Here is a 20,271-nt window from a genome sequence, read left to right as displayed (position 1 = left end):
ACCAGAGCGTGGACTACCATGGCCAAGTCAGACTTCCCAAGGTACAGGCGCGAGCTAGTATACTATCTATACTAGCTCATTGTAGGTTAATACTTATCTATAAAGTAGTCTAGGTTAAAGTAGTTTTTGCAATGGTTCTCCCAGAGCTAGCTGCATAGCCATCTGCACGCTTGAAGTCCTTCCTCAAACTGAATAGGGCAGGGAAGACTCCAAAATGGAGGTTCTTCCCCGGGAGCAGGGGTGGGCTCAAAGGGCTGCTCCCTAGGCCAATCATTGCAAAGAGGCCTGCAGGCAGGCCTTTTGCCTCTGAAGCTGCTAACCTTTAGGACTTTGCAAAGGCTGCAGCAGCCTGGGAGAAATGGAAGAGGAAGACACCCTGAGCAATTAAAAGGTAATGCAAAAACAGTCTCCTGGGAGACGGAACACTCCTTCCCTTCCAACCGGAAAAACAGGCAGACAACCAAAGCAAAAAACGCGGATGTTCCAATGTGCTTTTGATTAATCAGTTCACTAGATAATTACCCCCCCCCCCCCCGGTGCCATAATTTAATATCTGGATATCTGTCTCCTGCACATTACCATTGTCCCTGCCCTTTTGTTGTACTGCATAAATTGACTTGGCCTGTTTAGCCCATACTTATCTCCTGGCTTCTGCATTTTTCTATCAGCAGTGCAACTGTTTTGCACAAGCCACTGCCTCACCCCTCAGCTCACTATATGGCCTCTAGTTACGCTATTGGTTGTTTTGATGGTTTGGTTGTTGATGGTTATGTTTTTATGATGTTTTGTATTTTAATTTTCTGTGTTATATTTTAATTTCTGTTTGACCGGGCTTGGTCTCCATGTAAGCCACCCCAAGTCCCTTCAGGGAGATGGTGGCAGGATACAAAAATAGTTGTTGTTGTTGTTATTGTTGTTGTTATTATCTGCTTTCCGTGCAGATCAGTCACCCTGAAAATACACCACCCCTGTCCTTCCCATGGAGCAGAGCATGGCAGGTGACCAGACCAAATGTCTGCCACAGTTTTGTAATGTTAGAAGTTCTCTTATATAGCTAATTTTCTGCTGGTGCTGTTCCAATTGTCTTTGTAAATGACTGACAGGTGTTTTTCCTGGTAAAACATGCAGACTCCCATCTGTTGACTTTGCTTCTTAACAGATATTGGTTTCCTACATTACATCATTATTCATATATGTAAGTTAAACTGAGATGATCCTGATCCTGTTTTATTGCTCTGTTTCCATGATATCTCCTGTGACATTTATGTTCCGATCCACCTTATTGGTCTATTTGCTTTTTAATCAATTTGTATGTTGGCCTCCTTCCCCCCCCCCCCCCCTTCCAAAATTTGGGTTATTGTTGTTTGATGCTTGTTATTATGGTTATGCTCTTTTGAGTCATTTTAATTTGTAACTTGCTGTTGTTTTGCTTTTAACTGTATGTTGCCTGGGCTTGGCCCCATGTAAGCTGCCCCGAGTCCCCTTGGGGAGATGGAGGCAGGGTAGAAAAATAAACTACTACTACTACTACTACTACTACTTCTTCTTCCTTAATCTAACTTAAAAGAGCATTGTCTGTGATGATGTAAACATGTTGTTTTCCACCAAGTCAGCAATGTCAACAGTTAGTCATTGTCACAGTTCTCATCAGCAACTTCTGGTTACAGTTCAGCAGTGTAGTTGTTTTTCATACCTCAATATTTTAGAATTCCATTTTCAGCCCAATTAGGCCCCAATCATAGAATCATAGAATCTTAGAGTTGTAGGAGACATCGTGGGACATCCAGTCCAACCCCCTACCAAGAAGCAGGAAAACTGCTTCTAGGCTCTGTTTAAAAGCCTCTAAAGAAAAAGCTTCCACTACACTCCGGGGCAGAGAGTTCCACTGCTCAACAGCTCTCACAGTTAGGAAGCTCTTCTTCATGTTCAGGTGGCATCCCCTTTCCTGTAGTTTGAAGCCATTGTTCTGCATCCTAGTTTCCAGGGCAGGAGAAAACAAGCTTTCTCCCTCCTCCCTATGACTTCCCCTCACATATTTATACGTGGCCATCATGTCTCCTCTCAGCCTTCTCTTCTGCAGGCTGAACATGCCCAGGTCTTTAAGCCGCTCCTCATAGGGCTTGTTCTCCAGACCCTTGATCATTTCAGTCGCCCCCCTCTGGACACATTCCAGCTTGTCAACATCTCCCTTCAATTGTGGTGCATGAAATTGGATACAGTGTGATTCCAGGTTTACTCATCAAGGCACACAGCACCACAACACACATTTACATGGCTTCTCTTCTTGTGAATCCATCAAGCATGGTTACCCCCACCCCTTACAAATTGTACCAAATGGTAAAGGTAAACCAAGTCTACTTCCAACCCAGCCGACACAAATTTATGCAACATACTTCATTTTCTTAATTGCAAATGTGGTACAAGATCCTTTTAATATTGAAACAGATGAGCACAGTTATGTGTTTTGATTATTCTTTTTTATTTAGGTTGTTTGCCCTTCCCAGTTCTGAGGTGGAGTATCTCAACTCTTCTGGCACTGAGATCAAGAAAGGAATTTGGTGAACAAGATTCCAATCAGACTAGGCAGGAGGACGACAAAAGTGGTGCTCCCTAGACCCAGACTCGCACTATTTGAGGCCGGCTTCATGCTGATAGTATGAACCAGGAAATTGTTCCAGCTATAATAGACATAAGAACCTGGCATAAAAACAGCTACTTCAGGAGAAGCACATCCTCGAGCTGTAAAAGGCACTGGGACACCAGCTGTGAAAAAATAATAGACAAACATACATGTTATGCCACACCTGCGTTGCATCCCAACAAACAAAGGGTATATATCAAGCAGTAGAGCATCTCCATCCTATGTCCCCAGTGTTTGCAAGTGAATAGAGCCAACCTCATGTAGTGTTCCAGATCTGGACTGATTTGCTTAAATCCATACATATACAGCCTCCCATCATATGAAAGGGCATGAGAAACAGGACTATGGCAGTGTCTCCCTAAGGAATGGCTTGATTCCAGGGCTGTGGATTGAAGACTCTGGTTAATTATTCGTCATTGCTCCCTTCCAGAGACAAATGCCCATTTTTAGGAGATATCTTCATTACTGCATGTATTTGGGAAATAGGATTAGACATACTGAGTAACCTGTTTACCATTTAAACTAAAACCCAGAGTAGATTCGCATTCTATTCCTATAGAAACCAGTAGCTGGCATGCGTGAAAGGCATTTGGATCCTTGGTGAAGAAAGGGAATTTTCTTGTGTGTCAGGAAACCTTGACATGGAATATTCTGGGTGGAGAGGAATCTCTGCTATCCAGGATTTATTTATTTTGGTGTCAGTTATTTATTTGGGTTGTGTTTTGTGGACTTGGGATCTTAGGACATTTAATTCTCATGAGCAAGAATGATTTAACCATGTTGCTCCCCAATGTGAAAAAGACCTGTAACAAAAAGGTCATTTCATACTTTTGTGTGTGGGGTTGTGTAGCTGCTTGTAGAATGAGTCTTGCACAGAGAAGATTTCTGGGTATTGATGGAGCATGTTCAGGGGAAAGTGTTCTGGAAACCAAGCCTTACGGGGAATTGAAGAAGCCGAATATTTTAAGCCTTTGCCACAGATATCCTGGACTCCTGGCTTTTCTATTGATCTCACCACGCTCATCTAAATCAGTGTCCTAGGATGCCTGCCATCACATGACAATAATAATAATAATAATAATAATAATAATAATAATAATAATAATAATGGATTATTTCTACCCCACCACCATCTCCCTGAAGGGACTCAGGCGGCTAAACAAATACAGCAAAGTGTATATAGACAATACATACATCTAAAATGATAAAAATTATAAAATTACAATCATTCACATACATAATTACAATGTAAAACATTAAAATTAATTAAATGCAGTCATAGCAGCAGATAAAAACAAGTTGTTTCGATTGACACAGCCCAGTGCCGACGTGATGCCAACAGTAAGTCCTTGGACTAATCCTTTATAAAACTATGTAAGATCAAAGGCTTGCTTAAGAAGCTATGTTTTTAAGCTGGAACAGAAGGCTTGAAACAAGGGGTAGCTGATCTCTCTAGGGAGAGCATTCCAGAGCCAGGGAACCATCACCGAGAAGGCCCTCTCTCTCCTCCCTACCAACCGTACTTGGGATGATGGTGGGACCAAGAGAAGGGCATTCCCAGTGGATCTCAAAGCCATGCCGGTCTCAAAGACAGGTTGGACCCAAATCATATAGGACTTTATAGGTAATCACCTGCACTTTGAATTGGACCCAGAAACTTGTCGGAAGCCAATGGAGATGCTTTAGGAGGGGCATGGTATATAATAATAATAATAATAATAATAATAATAATAATAATAATAAACCTTTATTTGTACCCCGCTACCATCTCCCGAAGGATTCGGTGTGGCTTACATGAGGCCGAGCCCAAAAACAACAATAAAACAACAACAATAATACAGCAAAATAAAGCAAAAACAAGCAATAACATTAACAACACACAATGGCGCAGTTAAAAACAATGGCCGGCTTCATGCTGATAGTATGGTATGCTCTCTAAAGCTCACCCCAGTTAGTAATTTGGCTGCAAACTTTTGCACTAACTGCAGTTGCCGAGTCGTCTTCAAAGGCAGCCCCAAATAAAGTGCATTACAGTAGTCCATTCTGGATGAACTAAGGCGTGGACCACCATAGCCAAGACAGGCTTTTTGAGGTACGGTCGTTGCTGGGGCACAAGTTTTAATTGTGCAAAGACCCTTCCGTCCACCACCGACACCTAAGCTTCAAGCGTCAGCGATGAATTCAGAAGGACCCCAAGACTGTGGACCTGTGTCCTCAGGGGGAGTGTGACATTGAGTGATTTCTGGTGGAGGCCCTGCTCCCAACTAGGGTAGAAGCATTGTTAGATGCTTCCCTCAAAAGATGGGAGTCTTCCTGTGTTGTGCTGGTTCCAATGGAGCCAGAATGGATCCTCTGCAGAAGGGTGACGCATGTGAGGGAGATGCAAGCAGGGTGACAGATTCTCCCCACTGCCCCTCTTTTCTGAGAGAAGCCTGGCCTTTGTCATGAGGCCTATTCCTCTTTTGCCATCAAGTCTCATTCTTCTTAAGAAGATGGCAAAAATTTCCCAGCAGCATAGATGTACATAAGAGAGAGGTGTATGTGAAGTTATAGAATGTGGCATCTCAAATATGTTCAGCACGGAAAGCGTCCAAGGATAAATACAGACCCTGAGTCAAGGTGTTCTTTCTAGATTTACCTATGGTATTGGCTCCAGTAATATTGACGCACTGGTTCTCCGATTCAGCACATGTCATCATATTGGGCTTACAAGACGCAGGGTAGACAGCTAGACATGAAGGGCACATCGCTCTCCTAACTGTGGTGTCTTCTTTTGGCACTGTAGCATGGGAAGGTAGAATTGGTGAATAAGCAGACTTCTATGTCAAAACGTATTGTTCCTTCTCCATAAACATTCATGCAACATAGATATTGCTGGAAAACTGGGTTTGTTGTATTGTCGAAGGCTTTCATGGCCAGAATCACTGGCTTGTTGTAGGTTTTTCGGGCTGTATGGCCATGTTCCAGAAGCATTCTCTCTTGACGTTTCACCAGCATCTATGGCAGGTATCCTCAGAGAATGCCTGCCATAGATGCAGGTGAAACGTCAAGAGAGAATGCTTTTAGAACATGGCCATACAGCCCGAAAAACCTACAACAACCCACTGGGTTTGTTGTTTTCCCTACCCCATAATGCCCATCCATCATGCAAACACTTTTACTGAAATTACAAGACAAAGATATTTGTAAGCCTAATATGAAAACAGTCTCATGTGCCAGTCATTACACACATTTTAAAACACACACATCTCTGAGGTTTTTTTTTAAAGTTGTCCTATTTTATTTGCTCCATGGAATATAACTAGGGGCTTGGTGTGAGTTATACATGAATATTCTCCTACTTTGCAAATATCCAAAGAACCTGTATCACTTCTGGAGTTTCACAGAATTGAGACAGGAGATTCTAGGGCAGTGTTTCTCAACCTTCTGAATGCCATGACCCCTTAATACAGTTCCTCATGTTGTGGTGACCCCCAACCATAAAATTATTTTTGTTGCTACTTCATAACTGTAATTTTGCTACTGTTATGAATCGTAATATAAATATCTGATATGCAGGATGTATTTTCATTTACTGGACCAAATTTGGAACAAATACCCAATATACCAAAATTTGAATTATCGTGAGGTTGAGGGGAGGGGAGAGATTGATTTTGTCAATTGGGAGTTGTAGTTGCAGAGATTTGTAGTTATATATATCAAAGAGCATTTTGAACTCCACCAACGATGGAATTGAACCAATCTTGGCACACAGAACTCCTATGACCAACAGAAAATACTGGAAGGGTTTGGTAGGCATTGGCCTTGAGTTTTGGAGTTGTAGTTCACCTACATTCAGAGAGCACTATGGACTCAAACAATGATGGATCTGGACCAAACTTGGCACAAATACTCAATATGCCCAAATGTGAACACTGGTGGAGTTTGGGGAAAATGGACCTTGAGTTTATAGTTCACCTACAATCAAAGAGGATTCTGATCCCCACCAATGATAGAATTGAACCAAACTTCCCACACAGAATGCCCATGACCTGAAGGAACTCACAGGTGTTGAGCCCCCTCCAGCCTTGCACAATCTCCTTCAGCTGCACATGCACACCATGCTTCCATGCGCCCAGTATGCCTGCTCTCCCTTCCCCATTTGGAGTCTCAGAAACAGCCCTCTCTTTGGGTGAGAGGTCAGCCAATCACAGTGGAGGAGGGCTTTTGGTGTGAGGATTCATCTTCTGTTTGCAAAAAGGAAGAGGACAGGAGGAGAGTTCCTCTGACCATCAGAAATATATGATTTCTGATGGTCTTTGGTGACCCCTCTGAAACCCTCTCACAACCCCACAGATGTCCCAACCCCAAGATTGAGAAATGCTGTTCTAGGGGCATGGTTCAACTTTTTTACAAATATTCATGTGTTTGTGTGTTTCAAAGGTGAATAAAAGTCAATTTTTAATTGTACAAAATGCACAAGGTTGTGGATTAACTATAAATGACATAATGCCAGGTTAACCCCATGAAATTCCATCAGTATGTAAAGTTTGTTATGTTGGGCAAGTTTGCTCTAGATCAGTGGTTCTCAAATTCCAGAAATCCTAACAGCTGGTAAACTTGCTGGGAGTTGTAGGATAACAACACCTGGAGATCCAGAAGTTGAGAACCACTGGTTTGCATGGATGTTACTCTCCAATGGATTCTGGTCAAGATTTGAAGAAGCAGAGAACTGGTAAACTATACTGATTTGTATCATTGATATGGATAAATAGAACTCTGCCCTCTAGATGTTATATCAGAGATTGCTTATAGGAAGTATGGATTGATTTTTAAAGTGTTAGAAGAAATAAAAAAGGGATGTGTAATATTAGGAGGGGATTTCAATTGAGTTATGGATAGAAAACTGGATAAATCCCACCCCACAAAAGAAAAAAAGGTGGAAAGGAATATAATGGTGAATGATGGTTTAACAGGGAAAATAGATGTAACATGAGGCACGCAGCAGGGATGTCCTTTCCCCAATTTTATTTGCAATTGGAATGGTACTATTAGCTGATGTAATAAGAGACAACAGTAGTATAAAACGAAAAAGGAATAAAAGAGAAATATAAAATAAATTTGTTTGCAGATGACACCCTTTTATCAATGGAACATCCAATAAAACAATGGGAGAAAATAGAGGCTCATTTAACAGAATTTGGATTAATAACAGGGTTACAAATTAATTGGAACAAATCAGAAATGATGATATTTAATTATCAAGAAGAGATAAAAAATATAAAACAGGAGGGGAAAATTAAGATTAACATTAAAGAAACAATAAAATATTTTGGACTAAATATAACTAAAAATTTAAAAACTAAGAAATAAATAACTTAACTAAATTAAGAAAGGAAATTGATAAATTACTGGAATACAGTAAGCTGAAATTATCATGGTTCGGTAGGATTTTTTTTTTTGTCATATTAGGAGCGACCTGATAAACTGCAAGTCGCTTCTGGTGTGAGAGAATTGGCCGTCTGCAAGGACGTTGCTCAGGGGACACCCGGATGTTTTGATGTTTTGTCATCCTAGTGGGAGGCTTCTCTCATGTCCCCGCGTGAGGAGCCGGAGCTGATAGAGGGAGCTCATCTGCCTCTCCCGGGATTCAAACCTACGACCTGTTGGTCTTCAGTCCTGCCAGCACAAGGGTTTAACCCACTGCGCCACTGGGGGCTCGATTCGGTAAGATAGCATTAGTAAAAATGAAGATATTACCCAAACTAAATTTTCTATTTAGAATGCTAGCTGTAGAAATTTCAGATCAAGAAATAAAAATCTGGCAAAACATGTTAAATCTGTATTGTAATGGGAACAAAAAAGTTAGAATAAATAAAAGTTTATGGTATAAATCACAGAAAGAGGGAGGTCTTGGACTACCAAACCTCAAGTTATATCATTCAAATCAAATGAGATATATAGTAGAAAGTTTAGCAAAACAAAAAGAGTGGCTGGAAGAAGATGATAAAAAATTAGAACTGAAATTAGAATACATTTTTATAGGGGTAATAGAGGAAAGGGTAAAAAGAAATGGTATAATAATTTAAACAACCCCTTTTTAAAAAAATATTTTGGAGATTTGGGGGAGATATAAAAAAATCCTAATGCCAGGTATTTCTCCTATCATGTCAATTTTAATGACAGAAAACTTCCCAGGAAATTTGAAAAAAGAACTTGAAGTACAACTTAATAGTAGAGGTTTAATGAAAGTAAAAGACTGGGACCTGGAGATGGTAAATATGGAAAGGATAAAAGAGGAATTAAGAGACTTAGATTGTTACAAGTATATACAATTGGGTAAATGGTCAAGTGATATAAGGAAAAAGTATAATGGAGGTAGGGAATATACAAAAATAGAAAAGATGATAATTCAAAGGGAGACTAAAGAAGAGAACATAATATTAAAAAGTACAGTAAATTATATCTATCAATTATTATTAATGGACGAACAAGAACAAGATTATTTGAAGGAAGTATAGGAAGTAGATTTGGGGAGAAAAGTGAATAATCAAGAATAGGCAAACGTATGGAGTATGAGATTACTAAAAATATGTCTATAAGAATTAAGGAAAATTACTGCAAAATGATATGGAGGTGGTATTTAACTCCCATTAGATTAAATCAGATTGATAAAAATACTCAAATCAGTGCTGGAGAGGCTGTCAGGAAATAGGGACGTACCTTCATATGTGGTGGCCATGTAAAATTATACAAAAATTTCAGGAAAGTATATTTAAAGAAATAAGAGCAATAATAAAAATAGAGATTGAGATTACACCAAAATTAGCATTATTACTTATACATGATAATATAATTGCTTTACAAGAGGAGAAAGAATTGGTTTCTAATTTGATAACAGCAGCTAAATTGTTAATAGCAAAAAAATGGAAAGAAAAAAAGAAATTCAATTAGAAGAATGGTATAGAGAAATTTGAAATATAGCAGTAATGATAAGCTAACTTGCAATATTAAAATTAAAAGGGGAATATATAAACAAACAGACTTTTGGAAAATATGAGGAAAATGTATTCAGTATGTATTTAATGAGGGAAAGGGGTATAAGCCTGTTGTAGTAGAGTCTCCTGGTAATGCTATAACTGATAATAGGAGTAGCAGAGGAGGGAAGAGTGGTGCCCAGAGTTTGGACGAGGAGCAACAAAGAAAGAGAATTAGGAAATATTAATGTCACCTACAGACGAAGACTCTTTTGAGGGCTTTTTAGAAAGTGAAATGGAAGAGGAGGGAGATGAGAGTAGAGGTGTAAAAAGGACTACTCATGAACAAGTGTCAGATGAGGAGTATCAGAGGAAACAGATCCATGACATACTTACTGCTCCTACTGAAGAGGAGGATTTTATGGGTTTTACAGGAAGTAATGGGTCTGGGAGTTGTGACAACGAGGAGGATGGGTTGGATTGGACTCGTGTGCAAGAAGTCAGAGATGTATGTACACAACCTACGTCCACTGATACCTTTGAGGGGTTTTCTGGGGATTGGCAATCTGGTAATACATGGGGAAACCTAAGTCTTGATAAGAGATGGAAAAGTTGGCGGGATGGGTGTTGGCGCTCAGCTGTAGAGGCTAAAGCAGCTGACAGTGATGAGAAAAGGGCAGAGGATAGTTCATCAACAGATAATGAGTTCTAAGATAAATGTAGGCACTAGAGCAATGGAACTTTGCAGAAGGCAAAGTGTTGGATTCGTGCCTGGGTCTTTGTCGCTGCCATTTCTCTTGTTGGGTCCTGGAACTGTATTCTCTGCGTATCGACTGGCTTGGAATATCATGAGTGCTGACTTCCCCTCTTCTTGACTTTGGATTGCTTGGACGATGGTGCTGCTTTTTGGACTTTAACATCTTCTACTGGACTAATTTCGACTTTGGACTGCATTTGGATGACGGCTTTGCTTTTCTACACCTTGTTTGTTTGCATTCTTTGAACTCTGTGATTTTGAGGCGTTTTGCTCAAACTTTTGTTTATCCCAGATTATATGCCAGTTTAATCCGGATTATTTGCTAAATTGAGTTTTTACCTTGCAATTTGCTAGAGACTTTCAGTTTTGACCAGAGACACTGAAGTAACTGTCCCTGAGTCCTTTTTGTTGCCTTAATAAACTTTGTTTATAGTTTATCTCTGTGTCTGGCTCTTTAAAGGCGTCTGGATCCCGACAAAGCCAGCAAGAGAAACAATGATATTTTGGAATGGTGAAACAACATGAGTTGGTTGGTCCTGGTGAAGGGGGCACCAACTAAGGGTAAGGGGAAGAGGGGGGAAATGGTATAATAATAATGATAAAGAAATACAATATATATAAGTGGATAAAAGGTGTGTGATAAGAGTTATATGTAGTATAAGTTGTAATGGAAATTTAAAAATAATGATAAGAAATATGATTAAATATGTTTTTGAAGTTTTTTTACTGTTAGATTGTATATAATATGGCATCCTCTTTTGTCTAAGATACTGTAAAAAGAGAGAAGAATGTATACTTATACATTTTGTTGGACAATTTTATAAATAAAATAATAAAAAAATGCCTTGGGTCGGGTCGGCTTATACTCGAGTATATATGATAATCCAGTGTTCAGTATCTGACTCATTGCAGTTTAAATCCTCTATCCGTATCTCAATAAATGTTTGTTTCCATTTATATTGTTTCTGTTCCTCCAGATTCCACCTACTTTTCAGAGCAAGGTTGCCTTAGGAAGAAAAGGGCATTTCTGTAGCAGTAAAAATGGAAGGATCATTCCTTAAATGATGGTATTGCATTTCTTTGATCCAACAAGCAGCAAACAAAATACGTTGTAAGTTTGAAAGCATCCTTGCATGATTCACCCCATCCTTTAGCAGATTTTAATTCAACATACCTTCAGGAGGATCCGTATTGCAGTTGTCTGATTTGCAACATTTCGTATTGCTCCTCATAAAAAATCCTTCTTCTGTACTAATAGAGATGCTCCCTGTAGGGCAGTCACCACTGGCTATGCAGCCATCCTGTGTATATGTCATGCTGCTGCCATTTTCTTGAAAGGAAAGAAATCTTATCAGTACAGTTCCAAAGGGATAGCCGTGTTACTCTGACAAATAACAATCCAGTGCTAATGTATTGTCAAAGGCTTTCATGGCTGGAATCACTGGGTTGTTGTAAGTTTTTCAGCTGTATGGCCATGTTCCAGAAACATTATCTCCTGACATTTTGCCTGCATCTATAGTAGGCACCTCACAACCTCTGAGGATGCCTTCCATAGATGCAGGCGAAACGTCAGGAGAGAATGCTTCTGGAACATGGCCATTCAGTACAAAAAACTTACAATAACCCAATCCAGTGGTACCCTAGTGTTCTTATGGTTCAAGCCTTTAGAGATAATACATGAAAATAAGTGCCACAATTAATATGTTAGTCTTTAAAGCAGTATTTCTGAACTTGGGGGCTGGGACCCCTGGGGGTTGTGAGAGGAGTGTCAGAGGGGTTACCAAAGACCATCAGAAAACACATATTTCTGATAGTCTTAGGAGCCCCTTTGGCAGAGAACGTTGAAGATCTCTCCGCCTGTTCTTCTCTTCCTTTTTGGAAACAGACGGAAAATCCTCCCACCAAAAGCTCTCCTCTGCTGTGATTGGCAGACAAGGGGGGAAACCACGTGGGACTGAAAGTGGCCCAGCAGCATCAGGAGGAGGAGCAGAAGCAACTTAGATAATTTGCAATGCTAATTATTAGATAAAAAGTCTTTCTTTTTGTTTTTATTAATGCTTCCATTAGAATATGTATAAAGATGTGGATGAACTACAACTCCCAAAATGATCTGATATGCAGGATGTATTTTCATTCACTGGACCAAATTTGCCACAAATACCCAATATGCCCAAATTTGAATTTGTCATTTGAGAGTTGTAGTTTCTGGGATTTATAGTTCACCTACAGTCAAAGAATATTCTGAACTCCACCAATGATGGAATGGAACCAAACTTGGCACACAGAACTCCTATGACCAACAAAAAATACTGGGTTTTGTGGGCATTGACCTTGAGTTTTGGACCTGTAGTTCACCTACATCTAGAGAGCACTGTGGATTCAAACAATGATGAATCTGGTCTATACTTGACACAAATACTCAATATGCCCAAATATGAACACTGGTGGAGTTCGGGGGAAAAATACCTTGACATTTGTGAGTTGCCGTTGCTGGGATTTATAGTTCACCTACAATCAAAGAGTATTCTGAACCCCACCAATGATAGAATTGGGCCAGACTTCCCACACAGAATCCCCATGACCAACAGAAAATACTCTGACACCCTCTGACAACCCCTTTGACAACCCCTCTGACCCCCAGGGGTCCCGATCCCCAGGTTGAAAAACACTGCAGTAGGAGAACTGTGCCACAATTGGATTGATTTAACAATGGAAGCCATGTGCCCCAAATCTGCAAAATCTGAGCAGGGCAGTTGATGGCTTGTTCTCTCAGAGGTCTCACTTGTAAAGATTTCAGACAATGCAAATTAGGATGGATAAAGGTTTCTGAAAGTTTACAGTTGTCTGATTGTCAACTCGAACTATAGGTACCTACCCATGGACACAATTACTCTTCTTGCATAGCAGGTGCTTGTATCTGTTTTGTTACAGGTACCAGACTCACAGGAACCACATTTACAGATAATACATTTTGCTGCAAAGAGAAAAGTAGAAAACACAGCATGATTTTTCTTTTCTTCTTTTTAATAATGCTATCCCACAATTTCTTCCAAGAACTTCATAAATAGTATGCATTGTTTATGACCATCCCTTTATTCTTTGAACATATGAGAGAGGGTTGATTGCAGCCATTTCCTCCAAAGGAGCTCAATGGTGACATGACTCTCCCTGCTCCACCCCCATCTTACTTCCATATAATCCACCCAACTTCATTGCTATTAGAAATCAGAAATCTTACTGCTTGAGACAGCAACTACTAGAAAATCTATTTATTTTTATTTATTTATTTCACGCATTTCTACCCCGCCCTTCTCAACCCCCGAGGGGGGACTCAGGGCGGCTTACAAAAGGCACAATTCGATGCCAACACAAACAATAAGAGAAAAACATATCAACAGCAATTATAAAACAATTAAAACCATCAATTATCACAACCTATAAAACCAGTTTAACTCTCAACGTTCGTCAGCTCAGAATTCGAAAATTCATCCCACATTGTCAAATCCTATCCATTCCAGTCATCGTTGTCCTTTGTCTATCTGCCAGATTACCCAAAGGTCTGGTCCCACATCCATGTTTTTAGTTTTAGTTTTAGAGAGGAGGGATGTCGATGACCTAATTTCTCCAGGAAGTGAATTCCACAGGCGAGGGGCCACCACCAAGAAGGCCCTGCTCCTCGTCACCACCAATCTCACTTGTGATAGAGGTGGGGCCGAGAGCAGGGCCTCCCCAGAGGATCTCAAACTTCGAGGCGGGACATAGAAGGAGATGCGTTCGGACAGATACGCTGGGCCGGAACCGTATAGGGTTTTGTAGGTCAAAATCAGCACTTTGAATTGTGCTCAGAACTGGATCGGTAGCCAGTGGAGCTGACATAACAGAGGGGTGGTATGCTCCCTGTATGATGCTCCGGTGAGTAATCTGGCTGCCGCCCGCTGGACTAGTTGAAGTCAATCCCACGTAGAGTGCGTTGCAGTAATCTATTTGAGATGTAACAAGAGCGTGGACCACTGTAGCCAGATCTGACTTCCCAAGGTACGGGCGCAACTGGCGCACAAGTTTTAATCTAGACCTTGTTAACTCCCCCCCCCCCTCCAAATAGTTTCCTTTTCTGATCCTTATTTGTATCAATGTATGACAGATGTTAGACACTTCTGGAAGATATCTCAGAAAGTTGATCAGGTAGGAAATGTGATGAAGTCTCCCTGTGTGCATTATTTTAAAGGCTAATGCCAATACATCTGTATCCTGAACTTTGGCCACGAGAACAAGGTGGAGCATCAGGAGCCACAAAAGGCCTCACATGCATCAAATGTATTCTCCTCTCCACCCACAATATATGGCAGTGTTATTCCATCCTTGTTCTACTACTAGACTTACCTGTACCTATTAATGCCACAAAAATGGAGAAGAACAGTGGATTCATGATTCTGGGAATTGTGATTATAAGTTTTGGACAAAGAGAGGGACACTCTTCTGCCAGGATCCTGGGTCCAGAGAACTGAAATGTTAAAGACATTAGAAAACCAAGTTGGACTCAGTATAGAAATATGGAAGTCTAACGACACTACAAGCAGCAGGGACAAAACAATGAAACTGTGATGTTAACTCAGTTTATTTATCTATTACTAGCTGTACCTGCCACGCGTTGCTGTGACCATCCTTCCCTCACTCTTTCTCTCCTTCTTTCTTTCTCTCCTTCCTTCCGCCCTTTTTCTTTCCCTCCATCTTTCTCTCCTTTCTTCTTTCTCTACCTCCTTCCTTCCTTCCTTCCTTCCTTTGCTCTTTGGTTCCATTCTTCCTTCTCTCTTTACTTCCTTCCCTCCCTCTTTCTCTCCTCCTCTCATTCCTTCCCTCTGTCTTTCCTTCCTTCTCTTTTTTTCTTTTTCTCTCCTTCCTTCTCTACCTCTTTCCTGCGTAGCCCCCTTTTTCTTTCCCTCCCTCTTTTTCTCCTTCCTTCCTTCTCTACCTCTTTCGTTTCTTCCTTCCATCTCTGTTTTTTTCCTTCCTTCCCTCTTTTCCTTCCCTCCTTCCTTCTCCCCCTCTTTCCCTCCCTCCTGCTCTCCTTTCCTTCCTTCCCCCTTTCCCTCCTTCATTCCTTCCCTCTGGACATAGGCCAGAAAAGAGTTGGGCTCCAAGGCAGCGCTTGAGAGAGGTGTGTCCCTGCTCTCTGAAGAAAAGGCGCTCCACGGTTAGTAAACCTAGTAAACTGGGCATTTGTATCTGTATTGTCATTTAGATTTTGAGGGTTTTAAAGTCTTTTCTGCTGCTTTTGGGGGGTTTTATGAGTGATGGTCACTCATAAAACCAATGTGAGGTAGACCTCAGTGTTACTACTACTATTAATAACACTTTATGTATATTCCGCCCTTCTCACCCAAAGGGGACTCAGGGTGGAATACAGTACACATATATGGCAAACATTCAATGCCGTTTTGTATAGACAGTACAGAGACAGACAGAACAGAATGAGATGTGTTGTTGTTTCGACTCAATGTCCAGTTTTTTGGTGCCATGGAAGGCTGGGCTTGAATCCATGGAAGGTTGGGCACAAATTCAGCCAAGAGGGTGCTGTCGCTCCATCCTCTATGATGAAGAGCCATCAGGACTTCCTCCTTCCTTTTGGTCACCCAGCATTTTCTGATCTTCTTTCTTTATGGCGTCATAAACCACCTCCCCCACTTTTAGCGGTACCTAGTTTCTCTAATTACAGCTAAAGCTGTTTTCGAAAAGGTAAACAGTAAGCTGGGCTGACAGTTGGTAGTTTACACCGACCTGGGGCTTTGAACTTGCAACCTTTTGGTTGATAGATCTTATAATTGCTGGTGACTTACCAGCTGTGCTAAACCCCTGGCCCAAGTACGAGAAGTTCTGGTGTGAGAAGCTTAGGTGAGAGAAGCCCCAAGTTGAAGGCCATCGTATGTGAAGGCTGCTGTGTGTAAAAAGCTACTGTGTGAAGCTCTTGTGTAACTTCAGTGTGAGCAGAGGCTCTGTGAGACTGAAGCTATTTATCTTCATAAGAAAGAAGCCCAGCGTGGAAATAAAGAAGGAAGTATAAAGAACTTTGTTTTATGGAAACCTTGATCTTGCAAATAGTACAACCATATTATTTTGCTATGAAGAAAAGCCTCCTATGGAAGAGATAACATTGGTTTCTGTGTTTTTGTACTTTTTAACACTTTGTGCTACTGGTGCTGGGTCACGCTGCTGCTAATAAGTTACTCTGCTGTACATTTATGGGGAGAACCTTTAGTTAATAAGCCCACTCGCCCAACATATAGAATGGGACTTGAGACTCCATTGATTTTGGTATCCACAGGGGGTCTTGGAACTAAACCCCAATACTGAGTTCTGAAGCACCAACAAATTTTCCTTCCTTCCTTCCTTCCTGGCCATCTGCAGTGCCATATCAAGCAATACAAACACACACTGAAAGGCACCACCCACCATGGTTCCTGGTTGTCTGAACCGATTTATTACAGAAAAACTTATCCCAGTGTCTGCATAGAATCTGAATATTATATCCTTGTTTAGAAGGGAATCCCTGAAGTCTCACAAAGAGTCTTTTATGCCCTCCGACAAGTGACAGGATGACAAATGGGACACAAGTAACAAAGCAAGTTCAGAATGTAATCAAAATGGCCAAAGTTATTTGTGAAAAAGCACATACAAACTAAGGGACACCAATTCTACTGAGTATGGCAAGAGTGAGCCCTCTTCTTTCCTCTCCTTGTCCCAGATTAATGGAGAACAAACGTCTTTTGCCCTTTGAATGTAGCTTGCTGAAACCAAAGTTAGCTTAAAAGCCCAGGGAAGAAGAAAGAAAACTTGTAGATGTTTGGAAAAGTGTGATGACAAAGAATTGGGACTGCACTATCAAGAAAGTTGGAAAGTAACCCTTTTTCGTATATCTTTCTCTCTGGTGTTTTTTTTCTTCTTGATGTGCCAAGGATCAAACCTTGGACATTCTTACAAAAAAGTTTCCAGACTATTATTTATGTATTTATTTATTTGTGGTATTTATATGCCGCCCTTCTCAACCTCAAAAGGGGACTCAGGGCGGTTCACAGTGTTGGCATCAATTCAATGCCATCATTGAAAAACAGTAGAATCATAGAATGATAGAATCATAGAGTTGGAAGAGACCTCATGGGCCATCCAGTCCAACCCCCTCCTGAGAAGCAGGAAAATTGCATTCAAAGCACCCCCGACAGATAGCCATCCAGCCTCTGTTTAAAAGCTTCCAAAGAAGGAGCCCCTACCACACTCTGGGGCAGAGAGTTCCACTGCTGAACAGCTCTTATAGTCAGGAAGCTCTTCCTAATGTTCAGATGGAAGCTCCTTTCTTGTAGTATAAAAGATCACAATTGGCCCTCCCCTAATTAAACATTATTAAACACATCACATACAATAACATCACATATCACACAAAGGTGTAGCTGCTGTCCATAAAGAGTCCTGGGTCATTGCACTTTCAACTTTCTCTTTAACTTTGAATGTTCCTATGATGGGCCAAAGGCTTGGTTCCACAGCTAGGTCTTTAGCTGATTCCTAAAAGTCAGGAGGGAGGGGGCTGGCCTGATCTCACTCTGGAGGGAGTTCCACAGCCTTGGGGTCACCACCAAAAAAGCCCTGTCCCTTGTCCCCATCAGCCACACCTGTGAGGCTGGTGGGGCCGAGAGCAGGACCTCCCCGAACTGGTTCATAAAGGGAGATACGTTCAGAAGGGTAATTTGGACTGTAGCTATTTAAGGCTTTATAGGCTAAAGCCAGCACTTTGAATTATGCTCGGTGGTTAATAGGCAGTCAGTGGAGTTGCTGCAGCAGGGGATTTGTATGCTTCCTTGTGCGACACCCCAGTTAACAATATGGCTGTGACGCGTTGGGACTATTTGCAGCTTCGAACAATTTTCGAAGGCAACTCCATGTAGACTATCTCTCCTGGGCAAACATTTTCTCCCACCCCAGCACATTGTCTTCTCTGAGCTTTCCTGTCCTCTCCATATGTGGCCGAGGTACTTTATCTTTGGATCTAATATCCTTTCCTCCAGTGAGCAGTCAGGCTTTATTTTCTGGAGTATGGACTGATTGGATCTTCTTGCGGTCCCTCAGATTTTCCTCCAGCAACACAGTTCAAAAGCGTCTATCTTCCTTCGCTTCCTTATGGTCCCACTCTCGCATCCATAGGTTACTACAGGGAATACCATTGCTTACCTGTACCTATGTCTCTACTCTTCACTATTTTATTGAGATTGGTCATTACTCTCCTCCCATGTGTGCCATGGCTCAAACCTTGGATATTCTTACAAGAAAAGGTTGCAGACTATATCTCCTGGGCAAGCATTTCCCTCCCACCCCTTCCCCAATGACTTGTTAGTTACCTTTAGGTATAGTGGATTTGTAGGAAGGCTGCGAATCAGCTCCGTTCTGTTGGCTTCCTCTCCTGCCCAACACCACTCCTTGCTCATATTTATATGGTCTCAATTAGTTGTTATATATGCAAAAAATACACTTTGACCCCATAGATTGCACAGAGGCTTGTTTTTTAATCTTTTCCCTCCCGGATGTTGAGCTTTGTGTAACCATCTTTGGCCTGCTATCTATTAGGAAATAAATTGTGAGGAAAAATTATTCATAAGCAAATGGCTCCCCACTAGCTTTCTTTTGGTCTTGTTTGCATTCTGGGTGTGTCAAATTGTTTCTGGCTTAATCTATGGGCTTTGCCGACAATTGTCCTATCTACTCTTGTGACCAGGGACTGTTGGTACCTCCAGGTTTCCTTGTTCATTGCTGTCATGTTGAATTTAAATTACGCCGAATCTAGAAAGATAGATCCTCCTAGGGTGCATCTGCGCTGTAAAACGAGTGTCATTTGGCTGCCCCAAGTCCCCTCTTGGGGGGAGAAAGGTGGAGTAAAAGTGCATGAAATAAATACATAAATTTGACACTACTGACACTGTCATGACTCAATGCTAAGCAATAGAGGTGTGCATTTTTTTTCTTTTGTCCTCATAATTCAGATTGAATTTGCTAAATTTGTATTTATGAGGTGATATCCAATACATGGGTGTTGCCCATGCCAAAAAAAATTGAAAATCGAAACTTACCCTGCCCTTTTTGGTTTTGTAAATCTCAGCAGGCTCCTAAAGTCAGTTTCATTTTCAGTGCAAGGAAGTAAAGCAAAGCCCAAGAGGATGCTTTTCCTCTGTAAATTAACGGACCTCCAGCATTAGGAGCAGATAAAAGAGGGAGCAGTGTTTTCTGGAATAGCACAGGGAGGAGCTCTATGCCAAAGAGTTCAAAACACCCAGCCCTAAATGCATCAGCATCAGAAAGCACCAACCAGGATAGTGGAGAGAGAGATTTGTCCCTCCCTAACAGCAGCCAGCCAGAGTTCCCATCTGCAAAGAGGAGGACTGACTGGTACTTCTCTAGTAAGTAAGTAAATCTCTGTGCTGGGAAGAAATCCCTACATCAGTAGTCCCCAACCTTTTTCTTTCTTTCTTTCTTTCTTTCTTTCTTTTTCTTTTTTGAATAGGGGACCACTTTCTGACATTAGTACCAAAAGGGTTATGAATCGGTTTTTGGTCAATGTGAGATTCAGTTTGGTTATTTAGGGTGGTGATTCAGAAAATTGCATTGAATAGACCACATCAGCTCTAGTTTCTGACACAGAACAGATGTCATCCAGTAGTCTTATGTTTGGCGTACATCTGCCCACACAAAGCAGGTGAACATAGCATTGAACGAAACTTGCAGAATAATCACAGGATGTCTTAAACCTACACCTCTTGATAAACTCTAGAACAGTATTCCACAAACTTTTTGAACAGAGGGCCAGGTCACAGTCCCTCAAACTGTTGGAGGGCCAGATTATAATTTGAAAAAACCATGAATGAATTCCTAGGCACACTGCA

At 41.1% G+C, this 20,271-nt stretch overlaps 1 protein-coding gene across 1 annotated transcript; it reads right to left on the bottom strand.

Annotated features, from left to right (window-relative positions):
• Nucleotides 1–2,462: 2,462 nt before the first annotated feature.
• Nucleotides 2,463–19,577, bottom strand: LOC137097951 (phospholipase A2 inhibitor and Ly6/PLAUR domain-containing protein-like). The gene is made up of 6 exons (XM_067473429.1): nucleotides 19,462–19,577; nucleotides 14,735–14,855; nucleotides 13,230–13,328; nucleotides 11,529–11,684; nucleotides 5,280–5,420; nucleotides 2,463–2,763 (listed from the first exon to the last, which is right to left on the bottom strand). Exons 2-6 carry the CDS (start codon nucleotides 14,778–14,780, stop codon nucleotides 2,543–2,545), a joined length of 663 nt encoding a protein of 220 aa, XP_067329530.1. The 5' UTR covers nucleotides 14,781–14,855; nucleotides 19,462–19,577; the 3' UTR covers nucleotides 2,463–2,542.
• Between the last annotated feature and the right edge of the window lie 694 nt (nucleotides 19,578–20,271).

The sequence above is a fragment of the Anolis sagrei genome, chromosome X, assembly GCF_037176765.1.
Source record: "Anolis sagrei isolate rAnoSag1 chromosome X, rAnoSag1.mat, whole genome shotgun sequence".
NCBI lineage: Eukaryota > Metazoa > Chordata > Lepidosauria > Squamata > Dactyloidae > Anolis > Anolis sagrei.
This window is presented reverse-complemented; position numbering and strand designations above follow the sequence as displayed.